We start from the raw sequence: 17,536 nt of genomic DNA on the forward strand, positions 1-17,536 counted from the left end.
GGAAGTTAGCTCCTTCCGAGTCGAGAAACCGAAGGCTGCTTCCCGAACAGCGTCGCCAGCCGCAGTGCAGAGTCGATATCGCGAGTGGAGCAATTGAAAGCTACTAGCACCGGCGGGCTGGGGAGTTAAGTATCCCATGGCCGCGTCCGTACAATGAAGGGGGCGGCTGATATCGAAAGATGCAGCCACTTGTCACGACTCCCAGCACGCTGAGGAGCAGGAGCTCTTCCCAACTATACTATCTGCGTCTGTCACATGATCTAGCTCAATTTCAGATCGAAGATAATGGGGTCAAAATCTGCAATCTTCCCGTCCCTTCTTTTTGTTTGAGGGACACTGTCCATTGCAAGGTTTGTTACTGGCCATCCATAATATCAACCAACTCCAGAGTAAACTTATATTACCTTTGCAGTCTTGCAGGAAATAATCATAAAAGGCCCTTGTTCTGCTCAATCTTCCTAAATTTGGTAAAATAATCTTTCTAAATTTGTGAGAGTGAATGAGGGTTCGTGCTTCTCGCTCCAGTCTCTGAATATAAAAAGGTTCTTCTACTTTTCTACATCACGACCCCTTCTTGACACAACAACATCTGCTCAACGTTGACGTAGCAAGACATCACCTTCCTGGAGATTCCTCGTGTCAATACATACTCGCCCATTGGGCACTGGACCACTTCTCGACAGTTTCTCCTCGTCAAACAACTTTCTCGATTCGACATACCACGACGCGTCAAGACAAGAACCATCATCTCCGTTTCTGAAGGAACACCAGCCATGGCTATCATAAAATCAAACGCGACCGTGACAGACGCTATGACATCGGATCTTTCTGCGCTCGCAGAAGCAGGTGATAATCCAGTTGAGGTTCAAGGTACGTTTTAGTAGACGCGCAAAGGAGCACTAACCTAATTAAAACAGAGAGTGATAGAGATAACAAACACGTCAAAGTCATAATAAATACGATTCCTACCGAAGTATAGTTGCGAATATTCGGAATGTTATCAACAGCCTCAACTGCTTGCCTGGGCCTGACATGCCGCCGTCTTTATTCCTGCCTCAAGGACCAATACCCTAATCCAATTCTACCTTGCATGTACCGATTGTTACAACATGAGCTGCGGTGGTTTTACTTTAGCTCTGGCTACTTGTGCGGGTGCCAGGAAGCTACTCACAGGCTCGGGTTGGGGCAACGTATCGAGCATTGTGTGGGTCCAGACTATACGTTGATATATCTTGCCGTGGACAGAGATTGGGGTCCAGGACATCCTCTACTTGTTCCTTCAATTGTGTATAGGTGCCCTAAAATATGATTGCCTGGCAGCGTTCGTAGAATTGGGTAGTGTCTGTGTGGTCGAGACTGTGATTGGGTAAGGGCAACAGTAAACACTCCTTTCGGTTTCCACGAACCTGGTTTTGAATCGCGACTTCCAAAGCCCTATAACACGGGTAATGGTTGGTACCCAGCAGCTATGGCAGCAATCAAGACGGATGTGGCTCGATTTGACATTGTCGACGAGTGGAGGATGTTTTGGTATCGCTTCCCAGTCGCTCAACGCAATCCGAAGGACTTTGAAGCCAGTTACAAGGAGGCTTGTTTGGAAGATATGTTTGATGGATCCAGGCAGTGTGTCAAAAAATAATCAAGGCTAATTAATTAGAATTAGTTAGAATTGATTATAATTAAGTATGATTTGATTAGCTTGATTTTTATTATAATTAATTATAATTAACTATAATCATCACGTGATAATACAAAAGTATACTATCTTAGGCATTTTTAAAGATTATTAAATAACTAGTAGCTATAGTAACAAGATATAAATAAAATCTATAAAGCATATATAAGAGTATAAAATTAGTCTAAATCTAAAATAATAAACTAGTTTTTATTACGTGGTACCAGTCACGTGGTGTTATTACACGTGACTTAGCATGTGGCCAGTGCTTCCTTAGCCTGGCAAATAGCTCAATTCAAGCTCTTTACTACTACTATAACATTAATTTATCTTGATAGTTTTCTTCTTTAGAAATCTCTTTCTCTTTTCCCTTCTTATTTTCTTATTTCTTCTTCTTTAATTACTCTAAGGGTTTATTTATAGCTCTTTTATTAGTGGCAAGGAATCACTGGAAAACAAGGAGGTTCTAGCGCCTTTGGCTTCGCTTACTAATTAGCGCTAGGCCTGGTTTAGTAAAGAGCGCCTTTAGTAATACCGAATATGGCTAGCCCAGACCTTATTTTAGCCTTATCTCGGCTTCCGAAGCTCCAGAGTCATGTGTGTAATCACGTGATAAATCTAATTAATTATCTTTGATTATCTTTGATTATAATTAAGTATGATTTGATTAGCTTGATTTTGACTTGATTTGATTTGAGTAGGGGGGTCTAATCAAATCAAACCTAATCATTTGACACACTGGATCCAGGCTCCTGGGTTGTAGAAAGGCAATAGTGCACCATTCATGGGTGTTCCTCTACCTCCGACTTGGGTGACGAAGCTCTGGAAAAACCCTGGCTTTGGGCAACGGAGCATGTGAATCGCCAACGAGAATTGCAGCGATACTAATATTATCGGTCTCTGGGTCTTTTGGCTTTCTGCAGAGTGCGTTCATATAGACGGGGGCTGTGAGGTACAGTAGGGGTGTGTCTCGAGAGCAGGGAAGTTGCGATAATGGGAGCGGCTCGCCAGCAATACACTTTGGGTCTCCATTTCGTATCATATGACACCGTGGTGATGAGAAATTGAGTGAAACCTTGAATTTGAAAACGAAAAAGGCGTAAGATTGATCTTCCCCAGGCCACCTGTGAGGCCTCTACCATCCTGCCCTTCTCGAAGTTCCTGCCCCCATCGGTAGCCCACTCAAACACTTGGAAGATACTCAATAACATCTTGCTCAATTTCTAGGCATAGCAGATGAATGCTGAACTTATCTAACTTCCATGAATACCAAAGCTACAGGCAGGTAGTGGTGAATCGGCTACAGCTTGGACCCCCCCCTTCAAGTCCGTGTAAATAAGGCTGCTCACCATCTACCCTTTTACGTCACGCCCTCTTCTCGACAGAACCTCTCCTCTCTTCTCTAGCCCTTGGAAACGAGCAATTCTGCACAGTACATCTGCATCCTCTTCGAACGAGGGTCCTCCCCCTGATTACAACCATACCTTCTCGTTCCGAAGCAACTTTGGCACAGAAACCGCCCACCTTCGATCAACAGACCACCAATTCCAACATGGAGTCAAATGGAAAAATTATCTCCGCAGACACATCATCAATCTCCATCGCCTTTGAGCAGACTATCAATGCTTCTCTTCGTCCTGCCTTGCCAATAATCCCAACCCAGGGCTGCAGAAATACTCTTGTTCATAGCGAAGAGATGAGCGAGAAGATGGAGGCACCCGCTTTGAATGGCTTTGAACAAATTGGTGGAGCGGCAACATTGCAGCCAACCGGAGAAGGCGAAGTCAATCCCTTGGAGGTACCGACAGACATAGGACATGACATTGAACACGGTCAGGGGCAAGGTATGTTAGTCTCATCCGGAAGGTGAACATTTATCTAATGCAACCAGAGATTGGAGGAACGAGCGAAGTTATCAGATCCAACCTCGATACGATCCTTGTAGAATTGGCCTTACGTGTCTTCGATATGCTGCCAGAGGCTACAGCAGTTTGCCTTGGTTTGACTTGTCGACGTCTTTACTGCTGCCTCAAAAGTGCATACTCCATCCCCATCCGTCTGGATAACTTCGTTAATTATGACTTGGGTTGTAATGGGATTTACGCTTGTGGTCAGTGGGCATGTCTGGGATCGTGCTGTTGCGTCGGTTGGCGCGGCTGGGACCTTCCACCAAATGGCGTTCCGCGTTACCGCCTTTACCTATGGGAGCTTCTGGACGCCTGGATGGGGTCAAAAATACCTGCTTGGATACCTGGCCCTTGAAACGGACGGGATCTTCAGATTTTTCAACCTCGCTGTTCTGTTTGTTCACGATGAACGCTTTGAATACGGTTCGGGGGACAACCACCCTCCGACAATGGTTGGTCCTGTATACTGGAGATACTGTGATTGGGAAGCAGCAAGCAATGATCTTCCTGTGTATGAGGACGACTTCCGCTCACGTCTTCCGAGCCCTTTTAACAAAGGTCAGGACTGGTATCCAGAGGCCACCTCAGCCATTCGTGCCGACATCGCTCGCTTTGAGGTTGTTCGTGAATGGAGAAAGTTCTGGAGGCATCGATGTCGCTTCTTTCGAAAGCACGAGGATGCTTTTAACCAATTTTTTGAGGAGTACTGTCTGGACCAGGCTCTCGACGTGTTCGAGGATAGTTTCAATCTCCTGGGGTTGTAAGCGGCTGATCTCACTGTAGTTTATATTTAGCCCACGACACGCAAGCCGAAGAACGTAGAAGACGTGGAGAAAGGTTGTAGCAATGATTTCCATTGGCTCTTGCCTTCATCCGTGATAGTTGGTATTGCATTTGTGCTGTACATATTTTGACCGCCGTGTTCAGCGGATGAGGATTGGAATCTCTGTCCAGAAAGCACATCACGTAAACCGCCGAGGCAAGAATTGACTTCGCGACGGCCTAATAACGCATGATCTTGACTTATAACCTTCCATGATCCTTGGCCATTGGCCGCTCCTCGAAGTTACCACTTTTTGCTTACTCCTGAAAATGCATCAAAGATTATCGATATTAAAATAATTAATAGGTAAGAAAGGCCACATAATTTCAGATACACCGGGCGATCCATTTTAGTAGATCCGAGAGAAACGGTTTTAAATTCTCAGGACTACTCTAAGTTCAAATGTTCTCGAGTCGACCTTGATTACTTTTCGTGTGCCCCCACAAGGACCCTCAACGTGAGGATGATATGCTCTACCAAACAGTAAATTGAGCGAAACCATAGTTTTTGGATCTTCCCGGATTTCTTTTGCCTTTTTTTCGTGGCACCTTGCTCGCTTAAAAAACCGCTCCTCCCACTTCGTAACACTAAGCGAGCTTTGCAGATCCATCGAAAAACCAACGCGCCTTGATTAAAGCATAGGTGGAGTAACAAGATTCTTATACTGCTAAATTAGAGCAGCAAAAGGTCATATAAGAGTTAGCTCCAGTTACTCCTTCCAGCCAAGCATGCTTGGCTCCCCACCTCTGCACAAATCACCAGGAACTCATGCTACCCCACCCCCTTTTTAAGCGACGCTGCAATTCCAAGTCCCGACGGACAACCTTCAATGGAGCAAATGATGTAAAATTGCCATTCGGGAACAGTGTATCAAATGAATAGAGTAAAATAGAATAATAGCCGTTATTCTATTTTATTCAAGTATAAACCTCGTTATTTATATTTTATTCATATATTATTCAAGTTATTCATGAATATTCATGAATAACTTGAATAACGCACGTGATCTGTGCACGTGATAAGCTAGCTTAATTAGGTAAGGCCTCGGGTGGTCCCGCACCTGGCGCCACCTCACTAGCCAATCAGGTAGTAGTGGCACTTGGTAAGCGAATCGAACCTCAATAATACTTCCAAAACCTCCGTAAATTATAATTATATTAAATTACTAATATAGGAGCTAAAAATTAGAAATTGAAGAACTAGAATCTCCGGACTAAAGCAAACCTTTATAATCAGAAGAATTATAAAGCAGACTTTAGAATATTAGAACTTTCTATAAGAATATATCGTTTTTCTCGAATTCACTTCTTTCTTATATTTTAATTACTTATAAAAAATTAACCATTACTCTTATTATATTACTTTATACTATATATATCCTTATATATACTTAATATACTCGAAAATGTCTCAAGACTCCTTAATCAAGCTTAATATAAATCAAAATCACCCCGATTTCGAATTAAGACTACTTAATAAGCAAGCTTCTCTTTTTAAGAAAGGCTATTTAAAAAAGACGCTAAATCCTATATAAGAGAATATCAAGGACCTCCGTATATATACTATTAAGTATATAATTAGAGGATATTTGTAAGTTAATATATTAATTTTTAATAAATTTTTTACTAACTAATCTAATAGTAAAATATGGCTTAATTAATAAATATATACTTCTATAAGTAATTATTACTCTCATTTTCGGCATTCCCATAGATTTATAGATCTTAAGAATTTTAAAGATAGTAATAATAATAGTAAATTATTTTATTATTAATTAAAAAGAAATATTTACTAATATATTTAATAGATAAAAGTAAAACTTCTAGTCAAGTCTTACAAATAACTATAACTAGCCTTTTTAATAAGTAATCGGGACAATGAGAAGAAAGCTTTATTATTAATTACTTTAAGAGATTATTATTAAATTTTATTATTAATAATAATATCTCTTTTCGGGCTATTACTACTTCAAGCTTTAAAAAGCTAATATCTTATTTAAATTAGTAAGCTTTTATTACCTTATTCTTTATTTATATATATACTAGTATTTAATAGTCAAGTACCTGCTATATACTCGAAGGCTCTTATAGATAAGCTTAAGTTATACTATATTAAAAAGAATTTAAATATTAAAAAAAAGTTAAAAGAGAATATTAATTCTTAAGAAACCTTCTCTATTATTTTAGATACTTGAATAAGTATAAATTAAAAGGCCTTTCTTGGAATTATTATATAAGTTTATATATTTTAATAATTATTAAGTAAAATATATACTAATATATTATAAATACTTTATAAATAAGGATTTTAAATTAAAATCTTATTTATTAGCTATAAAAGATTTAAATAATATATACTCCGGTATTTATATGCTTTCTATTTTATTAGAAGCTTTAAAACAATATAATATTAAATATAATATTACTAGATAAGTAATTTAAATTTAATTTAATTATATAATTACTAATTTTTTTTTATTAGTATTACTCGAGATAATACTGGCTTAAATAATACCTTATTAAAGGCTTTTATAAAGCATTATAATAAGAAAGGTATTAAATTTCAAGGAGATATTCCTTATATAGTTTATATATTAAATCTAGTAGTTCAAGATATTTTAAAAGCTCTTATTAAGAACGATTATAATACTTCTTATTCTATAGATTTATATAAGTAAGAAATAAAAGAACTTGAAGATAGAGAAGAAGAAGAAGGAAAACAAGTAATAAGTAAGTTTCCTATATAATTTATAAGAATTTTATTAATAAATTCTAGATTTATTAATTTAGAGAAAGGTTAGAAAGACTATTATAGGTCTTAAATATAACCAGGAAAACCAATGACTATTAGAAGCTCAGATTAAAGCTTTTAATATAGAAAATACTCGATTCCCTTAACTTAATAAGTAATTAATTCTTTAATTATTAAATTATTAATTAATACTAATTATTTATAGATTAAAAATATAGTAGTCTTCGACTTATTATATATTAAAGAACTTTTTATATATATATAAAGCTATTAAGGTAGTTATTAATAGCTCTAACTTAAAGACTTTTAAAATAAAAGTCTAGTTTTAACTAATATTAAAATTACTTATTTAAATAATATTTTAAATATAATTTCAATATTTATTAAGGCAATAACTAAGTTATAAGCCAAAAACTATTCTACTATATATTATATTATACCTAAAGTATATAAAATATATAATAAATTAGAAAATTTCAAAAAAGAATTTAAAGTAAGTCTTTTCTTAAATTCTTCTTATATTATTAATATTTTTATACTAATATTTAATAGAACAAAGCATTTATAGATACTATAAATAAGAATATAGCTAAACTTCGAAACTATTATCCTAAAACAGGTATTTTAAATAATAAAAATAAAGTTTTATATTTGGCTCTTATTCTTAATCCTCGAATTAAATAAGAAGAATTAACTAGTATTAGCTTATCTAGCGGTATATCTTCGGATATATATAACAGATTAAAGACTAATTATAACATATAAGTACTTCCTTTTATTAGCTTTTAGTATTTTAATAACTAATTTTTAAATTTAGATATAAATATAATTATAATATATCTCAAGCTAGATCCAATACTTCGGATATTAGTATGGCCAATTCCGATTCCGATTCTAGTAGCTCGGATATATATATTATTAATTTGTCCTCTAAAATAGAGAACGAATTAATAACTTATTTAGAAGAAAAAAGAGAAGATAAAAAAATAAGTAAAACTTTACTTAAATTCTATTAAATATCTATCCGATATTCTCTTAATATTTTTTAATATATTAGTACTAATATATATATAGACTAAGCCCTTAGACTATTAGAAGTCTAATACCGCTAGATTCCCTGTATTAGCTTTAATAGCTAGGAAATATTTAGGAATTCCGGCTTCCTCGATAGCTAGTAAGAGGTTTTTTTCTTACGGTGCTCTTATTATATCTAAACTATATAATAAACTTAATAAGAGTACTTTTAAGATAATATCTTGCTCAAAAAGCTGGGGGTTATTTCAAGATAAATTAGAAGAGGCTAAAAAAGAAGAGAAAAACCAAGATTCTGAGGAGTATAATCAGTTTATTATTATAGAAAATTGATATTTAAGTAGCCTTATATAAGTTCTAGCTTAGCTTATATAAGGCTGCTTAATAAGTACCTTAGTTCTTTTTTTTTAAATTTAAATATATGTCGATTTATAATGATCCCGTGACTTCCACGTGATTATTCATGGTTATTCATGTTATTCATGAATAATTATTCTATTTTACTCAAGTTTTTTAAGCTACTCGTTACTTATATTTTATTCAAGTTATTCATGAATATTCATGAATAACTTGGATAACTTGAATAATCCTTTAATACACTGTTCGGGAAGAGGAAAACAATTTTTGGCTAGGGGAAAACATGTGTCATACTGGGTAAATTGTCTACTCTAAAGCTATAGTGGAAGAAATAATATAGTTCTAAAAGAAGGCTATTATATAATTAAAGGGACGGCTGTTATATCGTGGCCCGACGCATGGGATAGGAGTCTAGGACTTGTGCTCAGAGAGCCAGCGAGTGAGGCTAGTTTGGTTGGTTCTCCACCCTCAATTTCTCCTAAAGACTCTCCGTATTTAGCCCAACATAAGCCACAATCTGGTTCGGTGGAAGTAGTCTCTTCTACTCGGCCTACTCGCCCAAGCTCAGATATGAAGGCGAGTGTTCTTGCATTTTCGGCCTGGTAATATTGCTTATCGCCATCAGTATCCAGGTCTCCCGCAAATGTGTCAAATGTGTATTGTGTAGTGCAGAAATTGAAGCAGACGCTGGTCCATCGCAATTGGAGCTCAGGAGGCGACTTACTAAATCTCTTTAAAATAATTTATTTTACTAATTGTCTCTTACGAAGATTGCGGCATAAAGTGACGGGATTACAGGGCATTTACGCTCGCGTAGTAGTCTTAGCGGACTCCAGGGTGTGGTTTAAGGTAATATGCCTGCTATAAGCCTTGTAACTCTAGGCTTAAAGCCCTAAAATAGGACTGTGAGACATCCACAAGGTTATGGAAGATCTTCAAGGTTATAGTGCTGCTGGCAGAGCAACTATAGGGATCGGACGCTATGAGAGTAGCTATTACAAGGCCCCTTTAGGGACTCTGCCCTTGTAAGTACAGGGGATATGCCTTCTAAAGGTGTGGTACCCCTTGTTTATAGTTTATAGCGTGCTTATAGGGGAGTAGCCTGGAAATATAGGGGCTTTAGTAGGTGAGTGTGGTAGAAAGCGGCCTGAACGTGAACCCGCTGTACAGATGCCCGGTTATCTCGTTATTATACTTTATGCCGCAATCTTCGTATACCTATTTCTGCTAATTTTCCTAAAACAAGTAGTAATTGTGACGGCGGGATCAATGCAATGGTCGAAGGCTCAAAGTTCAAAGAATCTCATGTATTGGAAAATACTAAGCTATGGAACAAAGTAGGGAGGATGCCTCGACCTTTAGTATTATTCCGTCCAAGCAATTCCGGCTTAGCTTCGTTTTGTGCCTGTTTCCGATATCCTGTCCTTGGCAGATCATGCCCTTACGCCAGCCGTCACACTTCTCTTAGTAAACCTCTTATTCTATATAATTTCATTTTTAGTAAACTAATTATTAGTAGGCTTAATAGTAATAGAAAAAGGCAAAAATTAGGTATTTAAAATATATATTCCTGAAATAATAATAATAAAATATTATTCTATATAGCTATAAATATACTAGTATAATATATATAGAAATAGAAAGAAATAAAGAATTAAAAGATATAATAAATAAATTAAAAAGAAATATAATAAATTAATAAAAGAATTAGTAAAATCTATAATATTATAGAATATAATATAAATAAATAAGATATAATAATATAAAGAAATAAGAATTAAGAATATATTTTTAATAAGGCTATATTATAATATATAGAATAATTTCAAAATAAAAGAAAGTATATAAAAATAAAGATATATTTAGAATATATTAGTAAATTTATTAGTTTTAGCCTCTTTTAAGGCCGAGATTCTAATATTATATAATTATTAAATCGGGACCTATTATAAATCCCGAATTATATTTAATCTTTTATTATTAAATAGGCTTATCTAATTAGGTAATTAGAGAGCTAATTAAGCTATTACTTATATTAGGAAATAGGCTTTTATATTACTAATATTAGAAAAAATAGCTATAATTACCGAATTTAATATAAATATTCTTAATAAGCTAAATAATATATATAATAAATTCTTAAAATAAAAAACCTTTATTAGAAATAGAATTAAACTAGAATTAACTAAAGAGAAACTAAAGAACTATTAAGCTAATAATAGAAAATTCGAAAATATTATTAAAGGCATTACTAAAGGCAAATAAAAGAAGCTTAATAAGATTAAGATTATAATAAATAGTTTAGAAACCAAGAATTAGAATAGAATTATATTATATAATAAAGCCTTTAACTAATATATTAATAATATCTATAATAACCTTAATAAAAATATTTATAAAAAGTTATATTTCCTTTTTAAAATAAAAGCTTTAGTATATAAGGCTATTTAATTAATTAATAAAGCTATTTTGAAATATATTAAAAATAAAAAATATTAGAATATTAGTATATATTATAGTATGTATTACGTATACGGCTAGTTACGTAATATATACTATACTCTTATATAGTAGAATAGCTAATAAGGCTTCTAACCTTATTATTATACCTTTTAATCTAATTACCTATATAGTAAAGCTATTTCCCTATATATACGTCTATTAGTCTAAGCGACTCGTAATAGTATATTTACTAAATTAGATATTATTAAGGTATTTAAGTATATTAAAACTATTTTAAAACCTAAAGAATTAGTTTTTAAGCTATTATTAGCTAATAATCTTAAGGCTAGATAATATATTTTTAATATTTCCGGAATCTTTATTAAAGAATATTATAATAATAAATCTTTCTCTAACTTCTATAATAAGCCTAGAAAATAGGCCTTTATTATAATTTTAATAGTAATTTAATTAGATCTAACTAATAAAACTAAAACTAAACTAATAAAACCTATTATTAATATTAATAATAAAACTATTTAAGAATCTAGTAAAAAAAAGAATAAACTAAATCTAAAACTTCTAATAAATAATACAGATTTAAATACTAGTCTAAATATAAGATTAGTAATATAATAAGAAATAAAATAAAGAAAAGTAAAAAAGAGATATTATCTAGAAAGCTAAAAACTAAAAAAAAAAAGAATATTAATAATATTAATAATATATCTAAGTATTATACTTATAAGATATTAGCTAAATAGAAATTAATACTTAATTATTAAAATAACTATATCTTTAAAAAGTTATATAATAGTATTCTGGAACTTATTTGTAAATAAAAATATTATAGAATTATTAATAGATTTTTTAAAACTTTTTATAAAATATATCTTTAGTAATTTACTAATGTTTTTTCTATTTAAATAATTAATATTAAGCTTATAAATATTTTAAAAATAGTTATTAAAATCTATAAAGTTATTAAAAATAAGAAATATATTTCTATTATTTAGATATATAAGAAAATATAGGATTTCTTTTTAGAAAATAAAGAAATTATAAACTATAAATATAAATATCGGATTTTTAATTAATTTTATTCGAATTTATAGTTCTAATTTAATACTATAGCTTCTATTCCTAAATTTAGTACCTTTAATCTAAATATAAATAGCTATATTTATAAAAAGAATTACCTAAAATAAATTAAAATACTTAATATCTAAAAGCTTTTAATAAAGAAAATAGAAATATTATAATTTCATTTCTAAAAAAACAAAATATCGAAATCTAGAAATCTAGATAATAGCTATTTTATTTTAGTTTTTTAATTCTTAATAGCAGATCTTTTAATATAACTTGGATTTTATAAAATATTAGCTAAATATTTTATTTATCTAATTATTTACTCTTAGCTAGCCCGATATTATATTTCTAGAAATATTAATTACTATTAGTATAAAGGAAATACTAAGAATCTGGCTATTATTAAAGCTCTAAATAGTAAGTTTTTTTTAGTAAGGAAAATCGGAATATTAGCTATATTTTCTTTATAAACTATAAGAAGGTAGTTTCTTTTAATAAAAAAGTTCTTAAGAGTATTAATTACTTTTCTATCTATAATAATTTCAATTTAGAAAATATAAAGAAGTTAAATAAATATCTAATAAAGAAAGAAGGAGAAAAGTATTTAAGTATAGTAAACTTAACTAAATAAATAGATATTTTTAGCTAGATAATTTATAAATTTGGAATTATAATTAAAGAATAATTAAAGAATAGCTTAATAATAATCTATTATTTAAAAAGTCTTTTATTATAATTCTAATAAGCCTAATTACTATTTAGAATAGAATATATAAAAATAGAGTTTTCTATAAAGTTATTAAAGCTTTTTATTAAAAGCTTTCTTTTTTTACTAAAGGCTAATTTAAGAATACTAAGAATAATACGAAATTTAAAGAAGCTATTTATTTGGAATATATTAGTATAATATATAATATAATTCGCTATAATAAGCTATTTTAGTATCTAGCTATAAAGGTTAAGACTAACTAATAATTAAAGGCAAATACTAAGTAGTAAAGAGAACTATATTATATTTAGTATAAGAATATAATTAAGCTGGTTTGGATTACTTTTAAGTAAGTTCGAGAGTATGAAATAAGACTATTTAAGGGTAATAGATTATATTTTCGGTATATTAAAAAGAAATTAGAAATGCTAGTAGAGGAGAATCCTAACTATTTTATTATTTTGGATTCTGAATAGGGATTTTCTATTAGTTTTTGGTATTTAGGGGACAAGTATAAATAAATAGGGGATCAGATATAGTACGGCAAGCCATACTCTATTAAAAATCGCTTTATTTTAATAGTTTTAATATTTTGGTTATATAATAAAGGCTAGAGCCTTTTATATATAACTTGCGGAAATCATATAAGAAAGCTGGCTTTTCTATAGTTCTAGATAAGAATCTCTCCTTTATATTCAATTAACTGAGCTTTTGTATACTATATACTATTTATGCTTTACTATTTATGCCTTTGATCTTGTTGTTTTACTATCAAGTCACGTTTTGCGCTCTGGTGTACTTTATGTGGGTTTTTGTCTTGTCGCAGTTTCCCTCCCACAATATCCAGAAAGTAATGCGAATATAGTGGTTGGCTGCGGGCCGACCCCTACCAATATCTAGGTAATCTCATTGCTATAATTTGGCTTCTTTCTCTTTCCTGTACTAATTATTAGTATCTATATAGTTAATATATCCGTATACTCTATTAATCCTGGTCGTCGATTCTATCGCTCGGGGTTACCTTCCAATTAACTAGTATAGCCAGAAGTTAGACCTAAAGGGTCTTCTCACCTCGACCCATTATCCATAGATAACAAAAGAAATGTGGGCCCAACGCCCCGCATAGGCGTTTACCGTATATAGAGACTGAGAATACGGCTTAGTTTGCAAGCAGGCCTTGGTTAAGATACGTTACGATTTCAAAGACGTATTGACCAGGAGCATTTCCCTTTTCCCCTAATAGAGGGCTCCTTTTATTATTGATACATACCGCCTAGAGAGCGCCTGTTATAAGTTGCCGTATTGATTAACCCACAAATGGTGGGCATATCATGCTCCTACAGTTCCGCCTGTCTTTCAGGACTAGCCGTGAAAATTCTTTCCATTTGAAGTACCTAGAAAGGTCTGTGGAGCCTTTTAGGCGTCGACTATAAATGTTGGAGTCCTGGAAAACTGGTTCGATTCCCCCGCACAAGGAGTGCCATAATGCCACCCATCGTGAACATTTAGTGCTGCCATACTGCTCTTCAGACGAGTCCTCTATACGAGCAAGTCGGTGAATATCATTAAAGAACTCGGCATTATAATTCTCCGCACTCCGTAAAGCCCGGAAGCTTGTGGTTATAATGACATCGAATATCGTACCCGATATCTTTGCTTCCCGAGAAGCGATGAGCTTGAAATCAGTTAATATATCCAAGGCCGTATTAAACAGTTTGAGATCGCTCAAACGATTTTCGAGCATAACTCCCCCAAAACCCTTAGCCGTCCAATTTGGGATATATGAGGGGAGTTTGGGATTTCGGGGTTCAAACAAATGGCTAAGAAACTCGAGCGTGCCTGTTCGCTCGGTTGACTTGATCACAACAGCCTGACATACTTCTTCGGGCGAGAGCGTATAATCCGGTTCCACAAGGTCCGTATATACACCAGTTCCTAAGCCCAGTAGGCCATACACTTTGTCCCGTGGATCAGTAACTTCTCGTCCGCAAAAGGTTGCTATTGCAGCGAGTATGCTATATGAGGGTCCTCTGGCCTTGGTGATGAAGTCCAAACGAGCTGGTTGAGTGAAGGCATCGTGCACGGTCAACCCAAGTTCAGTTGAAATTTGCTCCGAGTCCCATATTGTGCAACCTGCGCAGCACCGAGTCCTGTGACTCCAGAAATTTGCTACGGCCATGGACATTGTTTCGCCAGTAATGGAGCTCTTGCTGCATTGGTAGACCAATCTTTGAGAGAGGACGAGTTCCCGAACAGTCCATGTGCGATTCCACCAAGGGAACCCAAATAAACGGACGAGGTGGCCACGAAGCTCGACAGAACTCAAAGAGAGTCCATTCACAGAAATACTTGGCTCCAGCAAGGGATCCAAATGAAGAGTTTCATTGCCAGCCAGGCTGGCCAAAAATTCTAGTGCCATATCACTCCCATCCCACCCTTCACCGAGCCAAACCACAACTTGTGAAGCTTGACCGTAAATGGATCTCATTCGGGAAACCTGATGCTTTCTTTCCGTTATATCGTCCTGATTTATACAGAGTGCATCGACCTCGCCGAGAAACCCCAAAAAGTCACCACCCCCGGCAGATCCTCGGCCCCGCCAAGACCCTTGCCTAAGGTAATTAACGTTTCGACCTCCCCATTCCCCTTACCCCCACCACCCAGGGGGCGATAAATACTTTAAAAAAGTAAATATAAGTTTACCTATTACATAGTTTCGTGCTACGCCCATTAGGCTGCTCCTCACCTGCTCATCCTCAGCAGCCTGCGTAAGGCTGTCGCGCCCGGCGGGCCCGGCTGGTATTTATTGTTTGTGCTCACCGGGTAGAGAAGCGATTGTCGAACGAGTTGTTCAATTTTGTTCAATATTCGACCATTCTTCCCCTTGAATATAACTTCGATACATTTCTGCAAAACCTTGTTCCTCCGGAAACGATGGATGACTATCTATTTCGATTCAACATCGAGAAGTGCAGATATATTAATGAGGAGACTCGATGCTTAGAGATGTTTAATTATTCAGTGAGTCTATTTCAACCCTCAGTACGACGACTGACCGGGGTGTACTAGGACCCTCTTTATGACACTGTGGTTGAGCAATCGCTACCACTCAATCAATTTACTGATTTCCTCTCGCAGAAGGTATGTTGCCTTTGAAATTTCTCAAGCCCCGTTCTAAAGCATAAACAGGGAGCGTTTGAGCAACCGAAAATTCCAGATGGTATGACTCAGCTTGCTGGTTTTAGAATGATGTTTGTCGATAGACCCTGATGACTTTAATGAGAAGGCTGACAACTCAGTCTGCAACAAAATGTACTACACCCCGAAGTTTTCGACCCCTCCGTCATTAGCCTCCCACCTGATATATACTCTAAAATGATGACCGAGTTGCATCTTCCTTACAAAGGTATAGAAGGATCAAGCACTGTGGGCCCATTCTTCTGGTCTGCAATCGATGATGATGACAAGCACATCTTCCGTATGTGAATCTCTACAGGAGAAACACTTCGTTCCAATCCTCTAATTATCTTTTGGTTTGAACAAGCTGACAAGTGCTTCTCAGAAATCATATATCGTAAATCCGATGTTACAAAGAAAGTCCATACCAGGGCCTGGGAGCTCCTGTTATCGTTTAATGTGCTAACAGGCATCACTACGGCATTCTGCAAAGCAAGCCCAAAGTCGCACATTATTGATAGCATTAAACATCTCAAAGCATCGTCCCAGCAAATCGGTCATCCTATACTCTTTCCCATCATCATCTTTAGCCACTATTACTCGGCGAGGTTAGAAGTCCAGCAACGAGATGCAAGACTCGGGTTGCGCAAGATCGAAATGGCTCTTAATTTTATACCGGATAAGTATGAAAGTGAACTTGTCGTGGGCGGCATGGTGGTTGAAAACAGCGACGATTATTTCGACGAGAATAAGATTATTGACTTTGATCGTATTAATAGAGATCTGGTCGAGACACACACCAAAACACTGTCGCACAGTCCAGCTGCTTATCTACGAGTACTAGATGGGTTCAAAGAGGCTATGAATTTATTTGAGATGCAAAGGGTTGCCATTCAGTGCAAGTGGCCAGAGCTTACTCATTCCAAATTCGCATCCCGCATCGGTTTCTACCGAAAGAAGGTACAGGGTCAAGGATATTACCAGTCTAGCACCCTGCAAAGGTTGGAGGCTCAGCGGAATGCCGTAAGTTGTTTTCTTCATAATGATAAACTCGAATTTGGGATGTAGCTGCTAATTGATTTGATGGCAGCTCTCTGTGTCCTGCGGACAAATAGATAATAGAGTGAGCTTTCAAATAGCTGAAGCTCAGACGAAGCTAGCCTATTCAAACAAACGAGAAGCTGTATCGCAAAAAGTGATTGCGATACTGGGAACGGTATTTCTTCCAGGCGCCTATCTGTCCGTATGTTATGTCTCCAAAATGTCCCTCACCCATCCCCAAATCAACAGTAACACTTTCCTAGTCACTGTTCAGCATGACATTCTTCGACTGGCAATCAAGCAAGTCTAACGAACTTTACGTGTCGCCACTCTTCTGGATCTACTGGGCCATATCGATCCCTCTGACAATCGCCGTCGTCGGCACTTACATTCTATGGGACCGGAGACTGTCCATAAAGGCACACAAAGAAGACGAAATGATCGAAATACGGATGCTAGATATGAAGAGAATTTCTCAAAATCAAGCTGTAACGAGCAGGAGTGTTGTAAATGGTTGCATCCAGAGAGCCTAA

At 34.9% G+C, this 17,536-nt stretch overlaps 3 protein-coding genes across 3 annotated transcripts; 2 read left to right on the forward strand and 1 right to left on the reverse strand.

Moving 5' to 3' along the window:
• Positions 1 to 3,227: 3,227 nt before the first annotated feature.
• On the forward strand, positions 3,228 to 4,346 carry K444DRAFT_635643 (uncharacterized protein; the record flags this gene model as incomplete). Its single annotated transcript, XM_024883892.1, has 2 exons — positions 3,228 to 3,519; positions 3,712 to 4,346. 2 exons carry the CDS (start codon positions 3,228 to 3,230, stop codon positions 4,344 to 4,346), a joined length of 927 nt encoding a protein of 308 aa, XP_024729579.1.
• A 9,721-nt stretch (positions 4,347 to 14,067) lies between these two features.
• Positions 14,068 to 15,273, reverse strand: K444DRAFT_703933 (uncharacterized protein; the record flags this gene model as incomplete). Its single annotated transcript, XM_024888074.1, has 1 exon — positions 14,068 to 15,273. The coding sequence occupies one exon, from the start codon at positions 15,271 to 15,273 to the stop codon at positions 14,092 to 14,094; it is 1,182 nt and encodes a 393-aa protein (XP_024729580.1). The 3' UTR covers positions 14,068 to 14,091.
• A 446-nt stretch (positions 15,274 to 15,719) lies between these two features.
• Positions 15,720 to 17,536, forward strand: K444DRAFT_599894 (uncharacterized protein; the record flags this gene model as incomplete). The annotated part of the gene is made up of 7 exons (XM_024878596.1): positions 15,720 to 15,806; positions 15,855 to 15,926; positions 15,975 to 16,036; positions 16,085 to 16,263; positions 16,348 to 16,985; positions 17,053 to 17,205; positions 17,267 to 17,536. The coding sequence occupies 7 exons, from the start codon at positions 15,720 to 15,722 to the stop codon at positions 17,534 to 17,536; spliced, it is 1,461 nt and encodes a 486-aa protein (XP_024729581.1).

This window comes from Hyaloscypha bicolor (genome assembly GCF_002865645.1).
Source record: "Hyaloscypha bicolor E unplaced genomic scaffold K444scaffold_165, whole genome shotgun sequence".
Taxonomy (NCBI): domain Eukaryota; kingdom Fungi; phylum Ascomycota; class Leotiomycetes; order Helotiales; family Hyaloscyphaceae; genus Hyaloscypha; species Hyaloscypha bicolor.